Source organism: Prionailurus viverrinus, chromosome X, assembly GCF_022837055.1.
Source record: "Prionailurus viverrinus isolate Anna chromosome X, UM_Priviv_1.0, whole genome shotgun sequence".
NCBI lineage: Eukaryota > Metazoa > Chordata > Mammalia > Carnivora > Felidae > Prionailurus > Prionailurus viverrinus.
In genome coordinates, this window is record NC_062579.1 from 49,968,157 (window position 1) to 49,994,650 (window position 26,494).

Here is a 26,494-nt window from a genome sequence, read left to right on the forward strand (position 1 = left end):
AGAGATCAAGGGACAAAAAAATAGTTGTGAGGAGCTGAAAAATGCTATAAATGAGGTGCAAAATAAAATGGAGGCGACCACATCTCAGATTGAAGAGGCAGAGGAGAGAATAGGTGAATTGGAAGATAAAATTATGGAAAAAGAGGAAGCTGAGAAAAAGAGAGATAAAAAAAATCCAGGAGTATGAGAAGAGAATTAGAGAACGAAGTGATGCGATGAAACCCAATAATATATGCATAATTGGGATTCCAGAGGAGGAAGAGAGAGGGAAAGGTGCTGAAGGGGTACTTGAAGAAATCATAGCTAAGAACGTCCCTGAACTGGGGAAGGAAAAAGGCATTGAAATCCAAGAGGCACAGAGAACTTCCTTCAGACGTGACTTGAATAGATCTTCTGCATGACATATCATAGTGAAACTGGAAAAATACAAGGATAAAGAGAAAATTCTGAAAGCAGCGAGGGATAAACGTGCTGTAACATATAAAGGGAGACCGATAAGACTCGTGATGGATCTCTCTACTGAAACTTGGCAGGCCAGAAAGGAATGGCAGGAAATCTTCAATGTGATGAACAGAAAAAAATATGCAGCTGAGAATCCTTTATCCAGCAACTCTGTCATTTAGAATAGGAGAGATAAAGGTCTTCCCAAACAAACAAAAACTGAAGAAATTCATCACCACTAAACCCGCCCAACAAGAGATCCTAAGGGGGATCCTGTGGGACAAAGTACCACAGACATCACTACAAGCATGAAACCTACAGACATCACAATGACTCTAAACCCATATCATTCTGTAATAACACTGAATGTAAATGGATTAAATGCTACAACCAAAAGACATAGGGTATCAGAATGGATAAAAAAAAACAAGACCCATCTATTTGCTTTCTACAAGAGACTCATTTTAGACCTGAGGACACCTTCAGATTGAAAGTGAGGGGATGGAGAACTATCTATCATGCTACTGGAAGTCAAAAGAAAGCTGGAGGAGCCACACTTATATCAGACAAACTAGACTTTAATTAAAGGATGTAACAAGAGATGAAGAAGGATATTACATAATAATTACAGGGTCTATCCATCAGGAAGAGCTAACAATTAAAGGTCTATGCACCGAATACGGAGCCCCCAAATATATAAAACAACCACAAACAAAAGCAACATTATTGATAAGAATGTGGTAACTGAAGGGGACTTTAATACTCCACTTACAACAATGACTACATCATCTAGACACAGAATCAATAAAGAAACAAGGGCCCAGAATGAAACATTGGATCAGATAGACTTGACAGATCTTTTTAGAACTCTGCATCCCAAAGCAACAGAATATACTTTCTTCTCAAGTACACATGGAACATTCTCCAAAATAGATCACATACTGGGTCAAAAAACAGCCCTTCATAAGTATAAAAAAAATTGAGATCACACCATGCACACTTCCGACCACAATGCTATGAAGTTTGAAATAAACCAGAGGAAAAAGTCTGGAAATCCTCCAAGAGCATGGAGGTTAAAGAACACCCTACTAAAGAATGAATGGGTCAACCAGGCAATTAGAGAAGAAATTTAAAAATATATGGAAACAAACGAAAATTAAAAGACAAAAATCCAAACGCTTTGGGATGCAGCAAAGGCAGTCCTGAGAGGAGGAAAATACATTGCAATCCAGGCCTAGCTCAAGAAACAAGAAAAATCCCATTACAAAATCTAACAGAACACCTAAAGGAAATAGAAGCAAAATAGCAAATAAAACCTTAAACCAAGCAGAAGAAGAGAAATGATAAATATCAGTGCAGAAATAAACAATATGGAATATAAAAAAAAAACTAGAACAGATCAATGAAACTAAAGAGTTGGTTTTTTGAAAAAATAAACAAAATTGATAAACCTCTAGCCAGGCTTCTCAGAAAGAAAAGGGAGATGACCCAAATAGATAAAGTCATGAATAAAAACGGAATTATTACAACCAACCACTCAGAAATACAAGCAATTATCAGGGAATACTATGAAAAATTATATGCCAACAAACTGGACAACCTGGAAGAATTGCACAAATTCCTAAGCACCCACACACCTCCAAAACTCAAACGGGAAGAAATAGAAAGCTTGAACAGACGCATAACCAGCAAAGAAATTGAATCAGTTATCAAAAATCTCCCAACAAATAAGAGTCCAGGACCAGATGGCTTCCCAGGAGAATTCTACCAGATATTTAAAGTAGAGATAATACCTATCCTTCTCAAGCTATTCCAAAAAATAGAAAGGGTGGGAAAACTTACAGATTCATTCTATGAAGCGAGCATTATTTTGGTTGCTAAACCAGACAGAGACCCAGTAAAAATGAGAACTACAGGCCAATATCCCTGATGAATATGGAGGCAAACATTCTCAATAAGATACTAGCAAATCGAATTCAACAGCATATAAAAAGAATTATACACCATGATCAAGTGGGATTCATTTCTGAGCTGCAGGCTGGTTCAACATTTGCAAATCAATCAATGTAATACATCACATTAATAAAAGAAAAGAACAGACCTATAAGATCCTGTCAATGGATGCAGAAAAAGCATTTGACAAAAATCAGCGTCTTTCTTAATAAAAACCCTCAAGAAAGTCGAGATAGAAGGAACATACTTAAACATCATAAAAGCCATTTATGAAAAGCCCACAGCTAATATCATACTCAATGGGAAAAAACTGAGAGCTTTCTCCCTGAGATCAGGAACACGACAGGGATGTTCACTCTCACTGCTGTTGTTTAACATAGTGCTGGAAGTTCTAGCATCAGCAATCACACAACAAAAGGAAATCAAAGGCATCAAAATTGGCAAAGATGAAGTTAAGCTTTCACTTTTTGCACATGACATATTATACATGGAAAATCTGATAGACTCCACCAAAAGTCTGCTAGAACTGATACATGAATTCAGCAAAGTCGCAGGATACAAAATCAATGTACAGAAATCAGTTGCATTCTTATACACTAATAATGAAGCAACAGAAAGACAAATAAAGAAACGGATCCCATTCACCATTGCACCAAGAAGCATAAAATACCTAGGAATAAACCTAACCAAACATGTAAAAGATCTGTATTCTGAAAAGTATAGAAAGCTTATGAAGGAAATTGAAGAAGATATAAAGAAAGGGAGAAATATTCCATGGTCATGGATTGGAAGAACAAATATGGTGAAAATGTCAATACTACCCAAAGCTATCTACACGTTCAATGCAATCCCAATCAAAATTGCACCAGCATTCTTCTCTAAGCTAGAACAAGCAATCCTAAAATTTGTATGGAACCACAAAAGACCCCGAATAGCCAAAGTAATTTTGAAGAAGAAGACCAAAGCAGGAGGCATCAGAATCCCAGCCTTTAGCCTCTACTACAAAGCTGTAATCATCAAGACAGCATGGTACAAGCACAAAAACAGACACATAGACCAATGGAACTCAATAGAAACCCCAGAACTAGACCCACAGAAGTATGGCCAACTAATCTTTGACAAAGCAGGAAAGAATATCCAATGGAAAAAGACAGTCTGTTTAACAAATAGTGCTGGGAGAACTGGACAGCAACATGCAGAAGAATGAAACAAGACCACTTTCTTACACTGTTCACAAAAGCAAACTCAAAATGGACAAAGGACATGAATGTGAGACAGGAATCCATCAAAACCCTAGAGGAGAAAGCAGGAAAAAACCTCTGACCTCAGCCACATCAATTTCTTACTTGACACATCCCCAAAGGCAAGGGAATTAAAAGCCAAAATGAACTATTGGGACCCATGAAGATAAAAAGCTTCTGCACAGCAAAGGAAACAATCAACAAAACTAAAAGATAACCAACGGAATGGGAAAAGACATTTGCAAATAACATATCGGACAAAGGGCAAGTATCCAAAATCTATAAAGAGCTCACCAAACTCCACACCCGAAAAACAAATAATCCAGTGAAGAAATGGGCAGAAAACATGAATCGACACTTCTCTACAGAAGACATCCAGATGGCCAACAGGCACATGAAAAGATGCTCAATGTCGCTCCTAATCACGGAAATACAAATCAAAACCACACTCAGATATCATCTCACGCCAGTCAGAGTGGCTAAAATGAACAAAATAGTAAACTATAAATGCTGGCGAGGATGTGGAGAAACGGGAACCCTCTTGCACTGTTGGTGGGAATGCAAATTGGTGCAGCCACTCTGGAAAACAGTGTGGAAGTTCCTCAAAAAATTAAAAATAGATCTACCCTATGACCCAGCAATAGCACTGCTAAGAATTTATCCAAGGGATACAGGAGTGCTGGTGCATAGGGGCACTTGTACCCCAATGTTTATAGCAGCACTCTCAACAATAGCCAAATTATGGAAAGAGCCTAAATGTCTATCAACGGATGAATGGATAAAGAAATTGTGGTTTATATGCACAATGTAATACTACGTGGCAATGAGAAAGAATGAAATCTGGCCTTTTGTAGCAACGCGGATGGAACTGGAGAGTGTTATGCTAAGTGAAATAAGTCATCCAGAGAAAGACAGATACCATAAGTTTTCACTCTTATGTGGATCCTGAGAAACTGAACAGAAGTCCATGGGGAGGGGAAGAAAAAAAAAGAGGTTAGAGAGGGAGAGAGCCAAAGCATAAGAGACTCTTAAAAACTGAGAATAAACTGAGAGTTGATGGGTGGTGGGAGGGAGGAGAGGGTGGGTGATGGGTATTGAGGAGGGCACCTGTTGGGATGAACACTGGGTGTTGTATGGAAACCAATTTAACAATAAATTTCATATTTAAAAAAATAAAAAATAAAAAAAATGAATTTGCAAAGAAAAAGTGTCCATGCTAATGTTTCTAGATGTTACTGCCCAGTTTTCCCAATACCATTTGCTGAAGAAACTGTCTTTTTTCCATTGGATACTTTTTCCTGCTTTGTTGAAGATAGTTGGCCATACATTTCTGGGTCCATTTCTGGGTTCTCAATCTGGTGCATAGATCTATGTGTCTGTTTTTTTTTTTGCTAGTACCATACTGTCTTAATGATTATAGCTTGAAATACAGCTTGGATTCCAGAATTGTGATGCTTCCAGCTTTGGTTTTCTTTTAACATTACTTTGGCTATTTAGATTTTTTTCTGGTTCCTTAAAAATTTTACAATTATTTGTTCTAGGTCTGTGAAGAATTCTGGTGTTATTTTAATTGGGATTGCTTTGAATGTGTAGATAGCTTTGCATAGTATAGACATTTTAACAATATTCGTTCTCCCAATCCATGAGAATAGAGTGTTTTCCATGTCTTTGTGTCTTCCTCAATTTCTTTCATAAGCTTTCTATTGTTTTCAGCCTACACATCTTTTACCTCTGTGGTTAGGTTTATTCCTAGATATTTCATGGGGTTTGTTGCAAATATAAATGGGATCGATTCCTTGACTTCTTTTTCTGCTACTTCATTAATGCTGTATAGAAATGCAACTGATTTCTACATTGATTTTATATCCTGCGACACTGCTGAATTAATGTAGCAGCGTTTCTAGCAGCGTTTTGGTGGTGCCTTTTGGGTTTTCTGCGTACAGTATCATGTTGTATGTGAAGAGCAAAAGTTTGACTTCTTCCTTGCCAATTTATATGCATTTCATTTCTTTTTCTTGTCTGAATGCTGAGGCCAGGACTTCCAGTAGAATGTTGAACAACAGTGGTGAGAGTGGAAGTTCGTGTCATGTTCCTGACCTTAGCAGTAAAGCTCTCCGTTTTTCCCCATTGAGGATGATTTTAGCTGTTGGTCCTTCATATATGGCCTTTATGATGTTGAGGTATGTTCCTTCTATCCCTACTTTCTTAAAGGTTTTTATCAAGAAATGATGTTGTGTTTTGTCAAAAGCTTTTTCTGCATCTATTGAGAGTATCATGAGGTTCTTAGCCTTTCTTTTATTAATGTGATGTATCACATTGATTGATTTGGGGATAATGAACCACTCTTGCACCTGAGGAATAAATCCCACTTGATCATGGTGAAAAATTGTTTTAATCTATTGTTGTATTCAACTTGCTAGTATCTTGCTGAGAATTTTTGCATCCATGTTCATCAAGGAAATTGGTCTGTAATTCTCGTTTTTAGTAGGGTCTTTGTCTGGTTTCAGAATCAAGCTAAGGCTGGCCTCATAGAATGAGCTTGTAAATGTTCTGAATCAACCTAAAATTAAGTAACTGAATCAAGGAAAACCATTATATTCCATTACTGGCCTCTAAAAGACCTTATAAGTTTATTTATTAGGTGATCAAGATACTTTAAAAACACACCAAAGTATATGTCAACAGGCAAGAAGTAAAGATTTTTTTTTGTATCTGGTTACCCACCATCAAAAGCCTCAAACTTCTCCATATTATCTATCATAGTCCAACTACTTTCATTAAATCATAAGAAGAATAGAGTCCATAGAAGGGAACTGCCAAGGTCACAAAGCTAGCTACACAAAGAGGACATGAATTTAAAGCTCTGTCTAACCACTGTAAGATAATAATGTGACTCCTGTCACAGCCACAGTATCTATGTCACACATGTTTCTCTAATTGTCTCCCCCTCCTCAGAATGGTGTTTTCAGTTTTCAAACGGTCTCATATTCACCATTCTTTGCTCATGTCTATGGTAAGTTGGAAAATACATATGAAAGGTTAAAACAAGAGGTTTGGGCAATGGTTATTTCTGGCTCTGAGATACGAAGTCCTATAAGGCTTCTTACTCCTACATTTTAACCAAATATTATGGATCATTACAGTACCTTCTAATAGCTAACCCTGCAAATGCTTGTTTAGGGTTAATTTTTATAAAAGCAAAAGACACAGTAAGGTGAGATTATCCACAATACTTAAAATGTCCAAGATTAAAGATAAAAACAGAATCTTCAACAAAAGAAAAGCTAACAGTTTCACACAAGAGAAACACCCAAAAGGTTATCAAATGATTTTTTCAGCAGAAACAGCACAAAAAAAAAAAACTACATACACACAAAAAACAAAGACAAAGGAACATGAAAGAAAGCCATCAAACAACAAGGGGATGCAGCAAAAGAAGAACAGAGGAAGACTACAAAATCAAACAGAAAAAATTAACAAAATAACAGGAAGTACATACCTATAAAAAATTACTTTAGGTGTTTACAGTAATAAAAGTCTACCTCAAAAAGCAAAACAAACTTCAAATAAACAATCTAACCTTATATCTAAAGGAACAGGAAAAAGAATAAGCAAAACACAAATTTATTAGAAGAAAGGAAATAATAATAAAGTAAAATGGAAATAAGTGAAATAAGGCTAAAACAATTTAAAAGAGCAATGAAACCAAAACTAGTTCTTTGAAAAGCTAAACAAAACTGACAAACCTTTAATGCACAATCAAGAAAAAATGAAAGGACTCAAATTAATAAAATCAGAAATGAAAGAGGAAAAAATGACAACTGACATCAAAAACAAAATGGATTATAAGACAATATTATGAAAAATTATATGCCAACAAACTGGACAGTCAAGAAGAAATGGATAAATTCCTAAAAACATATCATCTTCCAAAACTCAATTAAGACAGAGAAAATTTGAACAGACCAATTACTAGGAAGAAAATTTAACTACTAATCAAAAAACTCCCAATAAAGAAAAGTCTAAGACCAGGGGTTTTCATGGGGCAATTCTACCAAACATTCAAATGAGAGATAATGTTCATGCTTTTCAAACTATTCAAAAAAGGAAATGAAGCGTAGAGAACTCCCAATAAATTCAACCAAGGCTGACCATTGCCAAGACATATCATAGAAACCTTTACAAAATACAAAAATAAGGAAAGAATCCAGAAAGCAGCAAAGGGAATGAAGTCCTTAACCTACAAGGGAAAACAGATCAGGTTCACAGCCAATCTGTCTAAAGAAACTTGCTAGGCCAGAAGGGAGTGGCAGGATAAATTCAACATGCTACATGGGAATAATAAGCAGCCAAGAATACTATCTCCAGTAAGGATGTAACTCAGAAAAAAAGGAAAAATAAATACTTTCCCAGACAAACAAAAACTAAAGGAGGTTTATTACTACTACACCAGCCCTGCAAGAAATATTAAGCGAGGGAGGAGGGTTCCTTGGTGTGGGACTTGAAAAAAAGCAACAAAGACTAGAAAGGACCAGACAACATCACCAGAAACACCAACATTACTGGTAACAGAATAGCACTAAACTCATATCTTTCAATAATCTCACTGAATGTAATTGGACTAAATGCTCCAATCAAAAGACATTGGATATCAGAATGGATAAAGAAACTCATTTATATGTCTATATGCTGCCTACAAAAGACTCATTTTAGACCTAAAGACATTGACAGATTGAAAGTAAAAGGATGGAGAACCATCTATCATGCTAATGGATGCCAAAAGGAAGCTGGAGTAGCCATATTTATAGCACACAAATTAGATTTTATTTTATTTTATTTTTATTTTTTTTATTTTATTTTTGCAATTAAAAAATTTTTAATGTTCATTTATTTTTGAGAGAGAGACAGAGACAGAGTGTGAGCTGGGTAGGGGAAAATAGAGAGGGAGACACAGAATCCAAAGCAGGCTCCAGTATCTGAGCTGTCAGCACAGAGCATGACACAGGGCTCAAACCTGTGAACTGTGAGCTCATGACCTGAGCTGAAGTCAGAAGCTTAACCAACTGAGCCACCCAGGTGCCCTGAGGCTATACATTTTTGGCAAAATAACACAAAAGTGGTACCATAACCTTCCCAGTGTATCACAGTAAGGGATTCTTGGTATCAATATTCTTATTACTAGTGATATTTATCTTTTTTTAAAGATTTTAAATGAAAGACTGAAATAAGAGATAATGAAGGACATTATACCATAATTAAGTGGTCTACCCATTAAGAAGATCTAACAATTATAAATATTTATGCCCCCCCACTTGGAACACCCATATATATGAACCAACCAATAACAAACATAAAGAAACTCATTGACAATAATACAATAACAGTAGGGGACTTTAGCACCTCACTTACAGCAATGGACAGATCATCTAAGCAGAAAATCAAAAAGGAAATAATGGCTTTGACTGACACACTGGACCAAATGGACTTAACAGATTTATACAGAACATTCCATCCTAAATCAGCAGAATACACATTATTTTTTTGAGTGCATATGGAACATTCTCCAGAATAGATCACATACTGGGTCACAAATCAGCACTCAACAAGTACAAAAAGATCAAATTCATACCATGCATATTTTCACACCACGACACTATGAAACTTGAAGTCAACCACAAGAAAAAAAATGGAAAGAACATAAATACTTACAGGTAAAAGAACATCCTACTAAAGAATTAATGAGTTGGGGCGCCTGGGTGGCTCAGTCGGTTAAGCATCCGACTTCGGCTCAGGTCATGATCTCGCGGTTCATGAGTTCAAGCCCTGCATCAGGCTCTGTGCTGATGGCTCAGAGCCTGGAGCCTGTTTCAGATTCTGTGTCTCGCTCTCTCTCTGACCCTCCCCTGTTCATGCTGTGTCTCTCTCTGTCTCAAAAATAAATAAACGTTTAAAAAAATTAAAAAAAAAGAATGAATGAGTTAACCATGAAATTAAAGAGGAAATTAAAAATGCATAGAAGCAAAATAAAATGAAAACACTACAGTCCAAAACCTTTATTATGCAGCAGAGGCAATCCTAAGAGGGAAGTATATTGCAATACAAATCTACTTCAAGAAGCAAGAATTGTCTCAAATACACAACCTAACCTTACCCCTGAAGGAACTAGAAAGGGAACAGTCAATAAAGCCTAAAGCTAGCCTAAAGTGAAATAATAAAGACTAGAGCAGAAATAAACAATATAGAAACAAACAAACAAAACCAGTAGAAAAGATCAATGAAACTAAGAGCTGGTTCTACTAAAGAATTAATAAAATTCACAAACCCCTAGACAGACTTATAAAAAAATAAGAGAAAGAACTCAAAGAAATAAAATCATGAATGAAAGGTGAGAGATCATAAACAACACCACAGAAATACAAACAATTACAAGATAATATGATAAAACATCATATGCCAATAAACAGGGCACCCTGGAAGGAATGGGTAAATTCCTGGAAACCTAGAAACTACCAAAAACTGAAACAGGAAGAAATAGAGAATTTGAACAGACCCATTACCAGCAAAGAAACTGAATCAGTAATAAAGTATCTCCCAAAAAACAAAATTCCAGGCCCAGATGGCTTCTCAGAGGAATTCTACCAGACACTGAAAGAAGAGTTAATACCTATTCTTCTCAAACTGTTCCAAAAAATATAAAAGGAAGGAAAACTTACAAACTCATTCTATAAGCCAGCATTACCTTCATTCCAAAACCAGACAAAGACCCCACAAAAAGGAGAATTACAGGCTAATATCCCTGGTGAACATGGATGTACAAATTCTCAACAAGATACTAGCAAATCAAATTCAACAGTACGTTAAAAGAATTATTCACCATGATCAAGTGGGATTTATCCCTGGGCTGCAGTTCTGGTTCAATATTCACAAATCAACCAATGTGATACATCATATTAATAATAGAAAGGATTATAATTATATGATCCTCTCAATAGATGCAGAAAAAGCATTTGGCAAAGTACAGCATCCATTCTTGATTAAAAACCCTCCACATCATAAAGGCCATATATGAAAGATCCAAGGCTAATATCATCCTCAGTGGGGAGAAATTAAGAGCCTTTCATTTCCCCTATACTCAGGAACAAGACAAGGATGTCCACTCTCACCAGTATTATTTAACAAGGAAGTCTTAGCCTCAGCAATCAGACAACAAAGAAATTAAAGGCATCCAAATCAAAGAAAAAAGACAAACTTTCACTATTTACATACAACATGATACTCTATGTAGAAAACCTAAAAGACTCCATCAAAAAATTTCTAGAATGAATACAAGAATTCAGCAAAGTTACAGGATATAAAATCAACATACAGAAATGAGTTGCATTTCTATGCACCAATAACAAAGCAGTAGAAAAAGAAATCAAGGAATTGATCCCATTTGCAATTGTACCAAAAACAATTAGAAACCTAGGAATAAACCTAACCAAACAGGTAAACGATCTTTACAGTGAAAACTATAGAACACTTATAAAACAAATTGAAGATAATACAAATAAATGGAAAAGTATTCCATTCTCATGGTTTGGAAGAACAAACATTGTTAAAATGTTTATACTACCCAAAGCAATCCACATTTAATGCAATCTCCATCAGCATACCACCAACATTTTTCACAGAGCTAGAACAAACAATCCTAAAATTTGTATGGAAGCCCAAAAGACCCTGGATAGTCAAAGCAATATTGTAAAAGAAAAATAAAACTGGAGACATCATGATTCCATATTTCAAGTTATATTATTAAGCTATAATCTTCAAGACAGTATGGTACTGGCACCAAAACAGACGCATAGACAAATGGAACAGAATAGAGAACCCAGCAATAGACCCAAAACTGTATCATCAAGTAATTTTTGACAAAGCAGGAAAAAGAATCCAATTGTAAAAAGACAGTCTCTTCAACAAATGGCGTTGGGACAACTAGACAGCAACATTCAGAAGAATGAAACTGAACCACTTTCTTACACCATAAACAAAAATAAATTCAAAATTGATGAAAGACCTATGTGAGACAGAAAACCATCAAAACCCCAGAGAAGAATACAAGCAGCAACCTCTTTGACCTCAGTCATAGCAACTTCTTACTAGACACATCACCAGAGGCAAGGGAAACAAAAGCAAACATGAACTAGTGGGATTTCAACAAGATAAAAAGCTTCTTTCTGCACAGGGAACAAAATGATCAACAAAACTAAAAGGCAGGGTAAGTAATGGAAGAAAATTTTTGCAAATGACATCTGATAAAGGGTTAATATCCAAAATCTTTATAGATTTTAGCAAATTCAACACCCAGAAAACAAATAATCCAGTTAAGAAATGGGCAGACAATATGAATAGGAACTTTTCCAAGAAAGACATCCAGATGGCTAACAGATGCATGACAAGATGCTCACTCATCATCAGAGACATACAAATCAAAACCACTGTGTCATACTACTGCATACCTGTTAGAATGGTTAAAATTAACAACACAAGAAACACATATTATCTGGTGAGGTCTACCAGATAATACTCAGAGTTTTTAAGGTTAAAGCAAATCTTTTGGGTATCTGCCTAGGTCTCCTGCTTGATCATTTGCCATTTGGGTATTACTCCCCATAAGCTTCAGGATACAATCCAAAATATTTCATGAGGTATTCCAGGTCCCTTATTGTCTAACCCAGGCAACAGCATCACAAACCCATGCAGTGTGTTCAGCCAACAGGTATGTTTTGTTTGGTTTGCTGTGTTTTCAATTTTAATTTACTGGTGGCACTTAATACTAGGCATAAAATATATGGGTGTCACTTTCTGGAAAAAAATAAGAGATTATGGCAATGTAGACCCACATATTTTAGGTGGAAACAATCACTGGAGCCCAGTCAAAGATGCTGCTCTTAGATGGAGCATGTCTTTTTTTGTTCGCCACAGCCCTACCTCTCATTACCAAGTCACAGAGACAGAATATCAATTGCCATCCTATATCCAGCCTGCTTTGCTCACTTTTATTACCTGCCAAGACTCTAATTTAGCCTTTATTCAATCTCTAGGTCTTTATCTCTGACTCCTCCCTACTCTTTCCAGTCACATTCAATGTCCTCCAGTATCAAGAGAGATAATCTCACTCCCCTCAACTGTGATTTTTTTTATGTGTTTTCTCTCCCCTCTTTAATTCTCATTCATCCTTTAGAAATTCAACTCAGATCAGGACCAAAACAGAAAAGAGGCAGGTGAGGCACTTAGGGTACAAAATTTAAGGAGGCATTCACACTCTGGTGCCCACCTGTACTTTCCATGAATCTGAGAATAAGTGCTTTATTAAATGTTTGCCTTAGAAGCCTCACTTGCCTCACCCTAGCCCTGGATCTTAGATATAATCTTTCTCAGAAGCCTTCCTTGTTTATTCTCCCCACCACTAATACAAGACAGACAGACAGACACACGCACATACACACACGCACACACACACACGCACACACACACACACACACACACACACACACACACAGTGTGGAATAGGGGCTACTGTGTGCCTACCTCTACCACAATACTTACATTGTATTGCAATTGTCTGTTTATTCATCTGCCTCATTTTTTTTAAATATAATTTATTGTCAAATTGGCTAACATACAGTGTGTAAAGTGTGCTCTCAGTTTTTGGGGTAGATTCCCGTGGTTCATCGCGTACATACAATATCCAGTGCTCATCCCAACAAGTGCCCTCCTCAATGCCATCACCCATTTTCCCCTCTCCCCTACCCCCCCATCAACCTTCAGATCCTTCTCTGTATTTAAGAGTCTCTTATGGTTTGCCTTCCTCCCTCTCTGTTTGTAACTATTTTTCCCCCTTCCCTTCCCCCCTGGTCTTCTGTTAAGTTTCTCAAGATCCACATATGAGTGAAAACATATCTGCCTCCTTTAATAGACTATGATATCTTGGAGGGCAGAGAGATACATTGTGTACCTGAAACCCCAGTCTATGGCATTTAGTGGACACTTTCTACCTATTTACTAATGAACAAACACATGGCAGTGTTCCTCAGAAAAGAGCAGGAAAGTTCTCTTAAACCTATGTGGGAAGCATTCTTCTTTCTTGCTCCTAGTACTGCAATGATATAGGAAGTTATTTGCTTATACTTCTTCCTAAAACTTTTCTTTTAATTTTTTTAATGTTTATTTAGTTTTGAGAGAGAGAGAGAGAGAGAGAGAGAGAGAGAGAGAGAGAGAGCAGGGAAGGAGCAGAGAGAGAAGGAGACACATAATCTGAAGCAGGCTCCAGACTCTGAGCTGTCAGCACAGAGCCTGACACGGGGCTCGAACTTAACTGACTGAGCCACCTAGGCACCTGTACTTCTTCCTAAAATTTAACTGAAGCTCCATGAAGGTAGAGTTCACAGCAGATGCTCAGTAAAAATTGGTTGAATAAATCAATTGGGCTTTAGGAGACCTTGGTTCCAGTAATAAACTTGGCACTACTTAACTGTGTGAGACCTTCAACAATCACTGGCCCACCTCTGGACATCAATTTCCCTATCTTTAGAATTGGCAGGAGTGGTGGTGGGGAGGTTGGTAAACTAGTCTAGTATATTCTCCTCTCTCCCTCTCTCTTTCCTTGTGTGTGTGTGTGTGTGTGTGTGTGTGCGTGTGTGCACACACACACCTTTCAGTCACTGTCTTTCTGACTTTCTCTCATTAGTTTATGTAAAGTTCTTAGAACAAGACCTCTTACTCAGTAAGCACTCTGAAAATATCAGCTTATTTTTTAATCTGAAATTCGAATTTTCAAGTAAATTCTTACATGCTTCATTTGAGCTTGGGTGGATAGGAGACATTGAAGATCCAAGGAACAGTTTGAAAATCCCTGACAACTAATGAGTTCCAAAATGCTCACTGATGTTATGATGACTGTACAGAAATCAGAGACCTGGGATCCACTACAGAGATTCTGATTCATTTGATCTAAGAGAGGTCCTGAGACAGGATCAGTAAGAGCTTCAGGTGCCTCTGACATATATTAGAAATAACTGAACTAGATATCCTCTAAGGTCCCTGGAATACTAACATTTTATTTTATATTTCTTGTAGTTATTCAGGAAATCAAATTGCAAACTGACATTTTCAAAAAATTGGGTTCTACTACCTTCCTGCTAAGATTAATAACGACCATGAGATATTGAGCACCAATCATATGCCAGACACTGAGCCAAATGATTTACATATACTCTCTGTTATATGTATTTATCTGATTTACTCTTTACAGTCTTGTGAAATAGATTATACTTCCTACTTTACAGATGAGGAAAACAGGCCCAACAAGTTTAGGTAATATTGCTAATATCCTATAGCTGATAAATCTGAAGTATATACAAAACTACCTAAATACCTGAGATTTCCTTTAGTTATTGAGCTCTAGAGGTAGAGAAAAAGTCATACAATGCCAGTTGAAGGCACAGATGTCTTACTCTAAGAGCAGGAACAAATGTCATCTTCAGGGCAGTGAGACACTTCCTCCCACTTGTTTCTGTTGTACACAGACTGCTCAAGTTAGGTACTAGAGCTGATCATCAACGGACGGGACTCTTCACAGAAGCCTCAGGCTTTGCCTCACATCCTCTAGGAATCACTATCATTTCTGTTAGACAAATAGTATCTACAAGGGGCTTAATGGTACTGAGTCACCTTTTGCAGCCATCATGAAAAATGCATTATGGAAAGAACTGCAAGGCCCTCTTCACATGCAATGTGAAATCTAAATCTCATCCCAAAATTGTATTGCAACTGTCCTTCTACCAATATTTTCAGTTAAATGGAAGATCTACTGACTCAGGGCCAGTAGTATTGGCAACTGGAGGGGATGGCACACTCTGCTGTCTCAACTTCCAAAGCAACTGTTCTTTCCCAACAATACTCTCCCAGTATGCTCTCTAATATTTCTTCTTAAAGCCTCCAAAAAGCCTCACCTTAAACTGTTGGAGCATTGGGTGTTACTGTCACTACCACCACACATCCCAGTTCTCAAAATGACAAATTCAACAAGGACAGTGAATATGACAGGCCAATTAAAATCTCAAAATCTTTTTTCAGTCCCCATCAATAAAGGTCAGTTCATGAGTCATCAGCCCTAAAAGCAATGATCAGCTGATAACCAAGAATATCTGGAGTTGGCAGGCAAACAGTAACTGAGTTAAGAGGTTGTTGTAAAGCATACATTAAGAAGCAAATGTGTCCAGCTAACACCTTACATGGAGCTCACAGACAGCCACAAGAACCTGACATATCAGGGGGTCATTTTTATTTTTGTTTATAAGCCATCATGCTCAACCTCACCCACTTTATTTTTCCTTAATGGCACTGGTTGACATTTATGGTAGAGTAGGTGTTATACCCTCAGTAGGCCCACTCCTACAGCTCCCTGGGTATTGGTCTTGCCCTTTCAAATCTAAGAGTAGGCCCCCAAAGCCTATGTACACTATGTATATGATAGGAGTGGCAGCCCTGATGATCTCAGAAGCGGTTTCAGAGGCCTTCTTCTCTTATCTTGAAGAATAGTGCATGTTCATAGCCAAATAGCTCTATGGTCTGGTCTAATAGGGTCTAAGAAGTCAACCAGTTTTTCTTCATTTTGTCACATTTTTTGTTTCCTATATTCCCAGCTGGTGGTATTTCTGCTCATATAATCCCATCTCTATTCCTGGCTTCTGCTGTGATAGTTGATTATATCCATGGTTACATCCATATTGAGCTCTTTATGCAATGGTCAGTCCACCACACCCTTGGTGTTCTCTTCCAAATACACTTTGCCATTTTTTGTAATATGGGCAAGCATAGAAATGTCCAAATCTTGAAGTTCTGTTTCCATTTTGTTTAATAATTCCATCTCCAATTCATTCTCTCCTCTCAGCTTTTACTATAAACAGAGAGAACAAAGCCATTCTTCCAACACTTTGCTTAGAAATTTCCTCATCCAAATATTCCATTTTATCACTCACAAAATACTACTTCCCACAAAACACAAATACAATTCAGCCAAGTTCTTTGCCTACTTTGTAACAAGGATGGCTTTTCTCCATTGTCCAATAACATGTTCTTCATGGAAGCTTTCTCTGTGGCTCTCTTTTTTTCTTTCTGAGCTGTCACCACAATTGCCTTTAAAATTATTTTCATGACAATCCAGGCTTTTCCTAGCATGCACCTCCAAATTCTTGTACTTTCTTCCCATTACTCAATTCCAAAGCTACCTCTACATTTTTAGGTATTTGGTACAGCAGTTCCCCCCACTTCTCAGTACTGATTTCCGTCTTACGAAGTTTAGGATTCTGTAACAAAATACCATAGACTGTGTGGCTTATAAACAACAGAAATATATTTCTCACAATTCTGGAGGCTGGAAGTTTGAGATCAGGGTGTCAACATAGTTAGGTTCTGGTGAGAGCCCTCTTCCAGGTTGCAGACTGACAACTTGTATTCTCACGTGGTGGGAGGAAGGTAAAAGAGCCCTTTGAAGTCTCTTTTATGAGGGCACTAATCCCATTCATGAAGGGCTCCACCTTCATGACCTAATTATTTCCCAAAGGCTCCAGCTCTTAATACCATCATATCAGGGGTTAGGATTTTAACATATGGATTTTGGGAAGGACACAAAAATATCCAATCCATTGCAGAGTACAAATACATCAAATTTTATGTTAACAACAATTACATAGATAAAATGTATTTAGACACTGTGTACACTTGGAATTGATCACCTCATCCCCATTTCAAAGATGAGAAAAATTAACACTCAGGGAAAGTCACTTGCCAAGTTTACACCGATAATAAGGTCCAAAGCTAGAGTTCAAATTTGGCCTATCTGATTCTACAGCCCATGAAATTAACTTTTAAATAAGTCATGCCCTTTGACAAAAATAGATTTGCAAAAGTAAAGTGAAGTGGAATGAATAAGTAAATAATCTAAATGCAAATGTGTGCCTCACTAGTTACACCACTACATTTACCAAAACAAATAGTCACCAATCATAATCTCATAAAAGCACTCATTGCAGTATTGTTTATAATAGTGAAAAATTGAAAATAAGCTAAATAGTTGAATATTATGTACAGTATGGCTCCAATAATAATGAGATCTGAATGCACCCATTATTTAGTCAGTAAACATGAATCGAGTATCTACTACATGCTAGGCACTCCTCTACCTGCTGGGGAAATAGCAGTGAATAAAAACAATGTCCTTGCCCCCCATGAAACTTAAAAAGAATTTGAATTGATATAAGAAGATAATTATGATAAAAGGTAGGTTAAAAAGTTAAAATCATGTATATACTATGAACTAAATTGCATACATATAAAAGAGGTACATGTAGAAAAAAGAACTAAAAGATAACATGCCAATACCATCTAATACAAAGTTTCTGTGCTAGAATATCCTATTATCATAGGTAATTTTATACTTTTATATATTATACTTACTACAAATGTCATTTAATAATAATAATACATTTTATATTTTAATGCTGGGGTTCATAAATAGAACTGTGTAACTAACTTGTTTCAGTGACATTAAATCATTTGCAACATTTCTGTGGTTCAATGTTCTTGTCTAGCAAATGCTTTACACTAACTCTTCAATTCAGTGGTTACCAAACTTTTTCTTAAATGGCCAGAGAGCAAATATTTTAGGCTTTGAAAGCTATCCAGTCACTACTACTACTCAATGTTGTTTTCCTACCACAAAAGTACCTTTAGAAAATATTTAAACAAATAAATGTGGCTGTGTTCCAACAAAATTTTATTTACAAAAAGAAAAAAAAAGGTGGCAGGCAAGTTTGGCGCAAGGGCCATGGTTTGCTGATACTACTTTAACTTCATTACAACTAACACAAACACAAAGTTCTTTACCCTCCACTGTTCAATCTCCTCATGGTAACAGTCTTGCTATTAATAATAACCACATTTTACAGAGGACAAGACTAAGGCTCAGAGAAAAGAAATATCTGTCCAAGATGACACAGCTGATAGAGTGAGTTGTTAAATTCAGTTCCAAGAGAGATGCCAAATGTCCTGTCGTCTGAAAAGCTGTACATATATAAATGCTAATTTTAAACTCTCTAGGGGAGTTTATTGCTTAGAGGACTCTTACTCTAAATCATTTTGGAAATTTTTTTTAAATCACTCTTTAATTTATCCCTTACACAAATATCTATTTTCATGTATTATATTCTTTAAAGAAAAATTCTCCTGCAGACTGATACAAAGGCTTCAGTGGAGGCTTCAGGGATATATTTTTATTGCTTTTGTGTGAGTGGGGAACAGGACTGACAAGCAGTGTTTCTTTATCCTTCATAAGCAGCTTCCCATGAGCTTGGCACAAGACCACAGAGGATAAAGGTGCCCAAGTTCTCTGTATCTAGAAACCTAGGAGACTGAATGGTCTCCGAATCGCCTCAAGAGGCACATGACCACATGTAGGTGAAGACTTACCAATGTTAATTTCATCATCAGTCAGAGTATCTCCAATGAAATCGAACTGAAAGGACTGAAGTGTCTGAGAAAATTTCTGAACAGCTGAAGAATAATCTGCAAAGTAAGAGAAACAGAAGAAATGGTCAAAATTTCTGTCCTTTAACTGATTTACTCATCTCTGTTAGGGCGAATAGGAGAAAAAGCAAAGTGCTCCTGGGAGTTAGCAACTTGCATTTAATCAAGTTAAACAAAAGATCTCACCCTCAGTAGAAGATTTGAGCAATGAAAATCATACATTAAGGAGGAAGGAAGGCATCTTAGTGAATCCTTTTAAGTTATGGGACATGTTTTAATCTCACTCCCTATCCTTTCTGACTCGTTCTACCCAAAGCCTGTAAAGACCTAAAACTACTTAGTTTTACTTCTAAAAGAGGCTCTTTTGAGCACCAATTATGGGCAATGGACTAAATGCTTTCTCACCTCTCACCAAAGAAATATCCACAATCATTCTACAAAGAAAGATGTAGCTGAATTTTATAACTGTGGTAATCAAAGTCCCCAAGCTAGCTGGCAGAGCCAAAAGTAGAAGCCAGATGGCCTGTCTCTTCAGGGCCTTTTCCATGGCAACACAGGCACAACATGGAAATGTTACACATTAACCATATGGAATCCTGGGTTAGAATACTATCTGGCAGGAGAACAAATTTAAGTTGCTCACATAGTATTCACCGAGAGACCTGAACTAGGAAGGCACTTAATAACAAACTTCAGGATGGTATGGCCAGACAAATGCTTTTACTTTGGGTGAACAGTTTTGAATTTTATTATATAAAAGATTAATGCAGGTATAAAACTAAATCACATTTAGCTAACCTTTTGACAAATTCTCTTTATGGATTTATTTTAAATATGGACTTCATCAAGTGGTCTGGCCAAACTCTCCAGCCTCGCTACTCTGAGTGGTTCTCAGGTCAGCAGAATCATCATCATCTAGGAGCTCGATGGAAATACACATTTCCAGGTCACAACCTAGACTTACTGAATAAGAAACTGCATTTTAATATAATCCCTAGGGGATTCATATGCCTTTGAAAGTTTGAGGGGCACTTCTCTCAACAACTCAAGTAACCCACTGGACAATCTTCTAGGAAAGCTCAAGCTTTGGGTTATCTTTGGCTCCCTTTTCCTATTTCTTCTCTAACTCCATAGTGTCATCATCCCCCACCTTCACATCTATCAGAAACACAGGGTTATGGGAGTTTTTGCTCTCAGACTAACAGAAAGGGAGACAATGCAAACAGCACCTATCCCTTTCAATGAAAAACTATCATGGTTAAGCACAAACACAATAAAACATGTTCAGATATTTGGTGGAAACAGATTAAACTGCCTAGAATTTTATTGCCATCTTATCTGTGTCCCATTTCCAGAAGAACTTATTTTCAGTATTTAGAGCCCTGACCCTTTGAATACATGATTAGTGAGTAGGACGGGGGAAGGAGAGGGAGGGGGAGGAGGAAGTGGAGGAGGAGAAAAGTCTTACAAAAATTGGAGGCTGCAGACCAGGTTACCATGCCTTCTCAAATCTCCACATTTTGGATAGCATTTTCTATTTCAAATCTGGTCTACATAAATGTGAGAGGAGCATGCCCACCCTGCTTTCCATATTCCATCAGCAAAGAGAATACAAAACCAGCTCCATGGCTGGAAAACAATCACTTTCCTCTGCCCTCCTTAGCTAGTAGCAGAAAAGGGCAAGCCCAGAATTCTGCCATGCACTTTCTGTTTCAGTCAGAAAGATTAAATGAAAATATTTATTATATTGCCTTTTCACACATACCTGGATTTCTTCATTATTTTCTTGAGACAAGCAAGGTACAGTTATTAATAATTCCTCTTTTAGAATAATCTGAACTTTTCCAAAACAACAAATACTATAATTTTTGACATTTATATTATTTTGTAAGTAAAAGCATAGAATAAGAAAGGAGTGGCATTTATTCCCTTTTTCACTATTTGCACCAACGTCTCTTCTCCAGACTTCTGATTTTCCTTTTTTTTTTTAAACATTTACTTAGTTTTGAGAGACATATAGAGACAGAGCATGAGTAGGGGAGGAACGGAGACAAAGGGAGACACAGAATCTGAAGCAGGCTCCAGGCTCTGAGCTGTCAGCACAGAGCCCGACATGGGGCTCGAATTCATGAACCGTGAGATCATGACCTGAGCCAAAATCAAGTCGACACTTAACCAACTGAGCCACCCACGCACCCCAGACTTCTGGTTTTCAAAACGCTACTTTACATTTGCATAGAGCTTCAAAAAGTATATGAAGAACTTTCCACACTGTCACTGACTCCTCTCCAATACCCCAATGTAGGTATTACTATGTCCACCTTATAAACAAGCAAATAAAAAATGAGACAATGCAGACAAATCACATTTGCAAATATGAACAAGCACAAATTAACAGCTCTTCATTGAAACAAAGTCTCAATATTTAGACTCTGTACTAAGAGATGTACCAGGAATGAGTCATCTATTTCAGATAAATGAGTTGGGTAACTTTTGGACTCCAAAGAATCAATAGATAACCTAGAAATGCTTGCAGTATATGGGGCACTTATTTCTTTATTACACTAAAATTTACTGCATCACTCTAAACCATGTAAAGTCATTATTTTATCCTTCCTAATACTTCTGCATCCCTGTCCAACAAGCCATTATCTCATAATTTTTCAAGCTATCTTTGAAGGTTCTCTCTATACCACCTTCTTATTTACCTTCTATAATGTTTTTCCCTCACCTTCCCCTTAAACGTAGCTAGATAGTGTTTTTAGGCAATTGAAGCTTTCTGGGAATAAGGTAGAATGTAAACAGAATTAATTAGTCAGGTAGTTAATTAATGTTGTATACACACCACTTTACTTTTATCACTATTATCTGACATGGAATCATATAGAATATACCCTGATGTCTACATTACTTTGGTCTGCACAATGTCTTAGAAATTCATCTATCTGTAATTATTTTTGTTGCTGAGTAGATTGAATTGTATAAATATACCATAATTCATTCATTCACCTATTTATGGATATTGTGCTGTTTATAGTTTTTCACTATTGTGAAGACGGTTACTTTAAACATTCATGTATGAGCCTGCCTAGAACATATATTTTCATTTCTCTTTGGTAAATACATAAGAGCCCAATAAATTGGTTATATGTTTAGTTGGAAAGTGTATATTAAAATATACAAGAAGAGGTCTAACTGCTTTCCAAATTCATTGTACTATTTTGTACACCTATCAACAATATATGAGAATTTCAGTTGATCCACATATCTTCCAACATCTGGTAATTTATTTTAAAATCTTTTTATTGCAGTATAGCTGACATACAATATTATATTACTTTCAAGTGTACAACATAGTGATCCAACAACTATGTACATGATGATATGCTCACTACAAGTACAGCTACCCTCCGTCACCATACGATGCTATTACAGTGCCACTGACTATATTCTTTATGCTGTACCTTTCATCTCCATGACTTACTCATTCCGTACCTGAAAGCCTGTACCCCTACTTCCCTTCAGTCATTTTTTTTCATCCTCTCATTCACTTACCCTCTGGTAACCATCAGTTTGTTCTCTGTATTTGTGGTTCTGTTTCTGCTATTTTTGTATCCACATTAAGTGATATCACATGGTATTTGTCTTTCTCTCACCTATTTCATTTAGCAAAATCCTCCCTAGGTCCATCCATATTGTTACAAATGGCAAGATTTCGTTCTCTTTTATGACTATAATGCACTGTATATATATACCACATCTTCTTTATCCATTCATCTACTGATGGACACTTAAGTTTCTTCCATATCTCGGCTATTGTGAATAAACATACAAGAAAACCTGGTAAGTTACTTTTTTATTTTAACTATTCAAATGGATGAGTACTAGTATCTCCTTGTAGTTTTAATTTGCATTTTCCTGATGACTAATGGCATTAAGTAGTTTATCATGTACTTATTAGACATTTATAGTATCTTTTTTTCATGAAGTGTCTGTTCAAATTCTTGCCTGTTTTATAACTGGGTTTTTGTCTTCTTATTATTGAGTTATAAGATTTCCTTATATATTCTGGACACAAGTTTTTGTTATATATATATATATATATATAGAGAGAGAGAGAGAGAGAGAGAGAGAGAAATAGATACCAAATATTCTCTAAATAAACTAAAGTTGTAACAATCTAAGGTTCTCTCTTCAAAATAAAATACTGAATCTTGATAATACCAGTGTACTTTGTGATACATTAAGTAAACCTAATCAAACCACTCTCTCCCCGTCTCTACTGTAGCATTGAAAAACAACAGCTTCACAACTACAGTAGCTGTGAAAAACAATAGGTTAGCAGCCACCAGAGAGGGCAGAATGGGGTGGAGTTTTACAAGGCTGTGTTCTTAGACAATTATCACTATTTGCCCATTTTGAGAGGTCCTGAAAATTCCATTATTAAGAATAGTCTCTCTCCTTACCCAAAGCTCATTCTGTGTAAACAGTGCTGCTATTGGGGCATTTGTCAAAAACAATTACCTGAAATTTTTAAAAATTGTGGTGTCCTTAAGCAATGTAAAAGTTGGAGTTATCAAGAGGTTGATCAAAGTATTTGGTGTGATATTGTGATTTATAAGAAATATATTTTGAGGGGCACCTGGGTGGCTCAGTCGGTTAAGCATCTGACTTCAGCTCAGGTCATGATCTTGTGGTTTGTGAGTTTGAGCCCCACATCGAGCTCTGTGCTGACAGCTCAGAGACTCAAGCCTGCTTCAGATTCTGTGTCTCCCTCTCTCTCTGCCACTCCCCTGCTCACATTTTCTCTCTCTCTCTCTCTCAAAAATAAATTAATATATATATATATATACACACATATATTATATATGTGTGTGTATGTGTGTGTATTTGATCATTCAGATGACAAAAATACATTTCTCATATATATTTTGTCTTTATCCACAGTTCCTGGCTGACAACTCCCAAAACACTTGGAATACTGAAGTGATGACAGCCATAAAATTGTCTTTTGTTAGGTTATTAGAATGACTTTTGGACCACACCGAAAAATGGAGACTGATTTCCAGGATAACTAACTATGTGATTAGAGCATTGGAACTTTCATTCTCACTCCCCTGACCTCTGGGTCCCTCTGACCTCTGGGAGGAGAGAGGGGATGGAGGCTGAATCAATCACCAATGGCCAATGATTTAATCAATCATCCCTAGGTATCCATAAAAACCGAAAAGGATGGGGTTCTGGAAACTTCTAGGTTAGTAAATATGTGAAGGAGAAGTGGGGAGAATGGTACACTCAGACAGGGCATGGAAGCCCCACACCCTTTTGCATAATATGCTCTATACATAACTTCCATATGGCTGTTCCTATGTTATATCCTTTTATAATAAACCAATAATCTAGAAAGTAAAATATTTTAGCTCTGTGAGCCACTCTAGTAAATTAATCAAACCTAAGAAAGGCATTGTGGAAACACTGGTTTATAATCAGTTGGTCAGAAGCATTGGACTTGTGACTGATACCTGCAAGTAGTAGTGTAGTCTTGTACGACTGAACCCTTAACCTGTAGAATCTGGTTTCCAGGTATATAGTGTTGTAATTGAGTTGAATGGTAGGACATCTATCTGATGTCCAGAGAACTGCTTGTTACTGTGGGGAAACCACTCCCAAAAATAAATTGGAATTGGGTCCAGGAACCCAAAACCCTTCATAAAAAAATTAGAGAATGACAATTTGGAGAATGACATGCACAGGGCCTTTGCAAAAGTACAAACTATTCCTAAGAATCTAGAAAGACATGTGCATGCAAAGGAATGTGTGAACACCCCAGGCTGTATCTATGTCCATTAAAGATTTAAGAAGGCCCTAATCTTTCAGTTCTATCTGAATTTGAGGCCCTGAACAAGCAGGGAGAGAATGGCAGGCAGAGTTGTAAACTGACTGGCTGAATGTTGAGGTCATACCATAACACACACCAACAAAGCCCTTCACCAAAGGCTGAGAAACTTGTTGGCTCAAGATATTTTATGGAATCCTTGTCCACTCATTAGCTGATCACAGAGGTAACCTACAAAAGACCTCAGCAGCTTCACACACCAAAAAATACAGACTTTAATACAGAATTAGCTCAGGAAACCAATAAATAAGCAAACAACAACAGACAGAGCAAACCATGGGCAAAGAGAGATGATCTTATTTCCAGAGTTGTCACATTATATAATATTAATGTACACTTCTCAACAAGAAATGAGGAAACACACAGAAACAGGAAACATTAGCTTATACTAAAAAAATGTACGGGCACCTGGGTGACTCAGTTGGATAAGCCTCCAACTTTAGCTCAGGTCATGATCTCACAGTTCATGGGTTCGAGTCCTGCATGGGGTTCTGTGCTGACAGTTCAGATATTTAGAGCCTGCTTCAGATTCTGTGTCTCCCTCTTTCCCTGCCCCTCCGTGGCACATGCTCTGTCTCTCTCTCTCAAAAATTAATAAATATTTAAAAAAATTAAAAATGTAATCACCTGAACTGTCCATGATGAAGATATTGGACTTACTAGACAAAGGTTTTAAGTTCGTTATTCTTTTTTCTAAATGTTTTTATTATTTATTTTTCAGAGACAGAGTGTGAGTCAGGGAGGGGCACAGACAGAAGGAGACACAGAATTCAAAGCAGGCTCCAGACTCTGAGGTGTCAGCACAGAGCCCGATGCAGTGTTCAAATCCACGAACCATGAGATCATGACCTGAGCCGAAGTCAGACACTTAACTGACTAAGCCACCCAGATGCCCCTTAAGTTAGTTATTCTAAATATTTCAAAGAATTAAAGGGAACCATGTCTAAGAAAACTGAATGAGAGAATAAGAACAATGTCTCATCAAATGCAGATATCAACAGAGTTGGAAAATATTTTAAAAGAACCAACTAAAAATTCTATAATTAAAAAATACAATAATAAACATGAGAAATTTACTACAGAAGCTCAATATTTGATTTAGGCAGAATCAGTGAAGTTAAAGACAGGTCAATTGAGATTACCAAGTTTATGTAACAGAAAGAAAAAAGAATGAAGAAATTATCAGAACTTCAGAGACCTAAGAGGCACCATAAACATAACAAATACAGACAATGGGAATCCTACAATAGGAGAGGAAGAAGAAGAAAGAATATTGTCACAGTTGATAAAAATAAAACTCATCTTCACTCCCAACAAGCTCAATATAGTTAAAAGAAGATAAAATCACATATATACACCTAAAAGCATCATAGTCAACTATTGAAAGATAAAGGGA

The 26,494-nt window shown here is 36.8% G+C and overlaps 1 protein-coding gene across 7 annotated transcripts in view; it reads right to left on the reverse strand.

Moving 5' to 3' along the window:
- OPHN1 (oligophrenin 1) overlaps window positions 1–26,494 on the reverse strand; it is a 608,271-nt gene that overhangs the window by 396,507 nt on the left and 185,270 nt on the right. For all 7 annotated transcript variants that reach the window (XM_047844278.1, XM_047844279.1, XM_047844280.1 and 4 more), the window contains exon 3: window positions 19,146–19,241. In XM_047844278.1, the coding sequence (XP_047700234.1) occupies window positions 19,146–19,241 (96 nt within the window). The remainder of the gene's footprint in view (window positions 1–19,145; window positions 19,242–26,494) is intronic.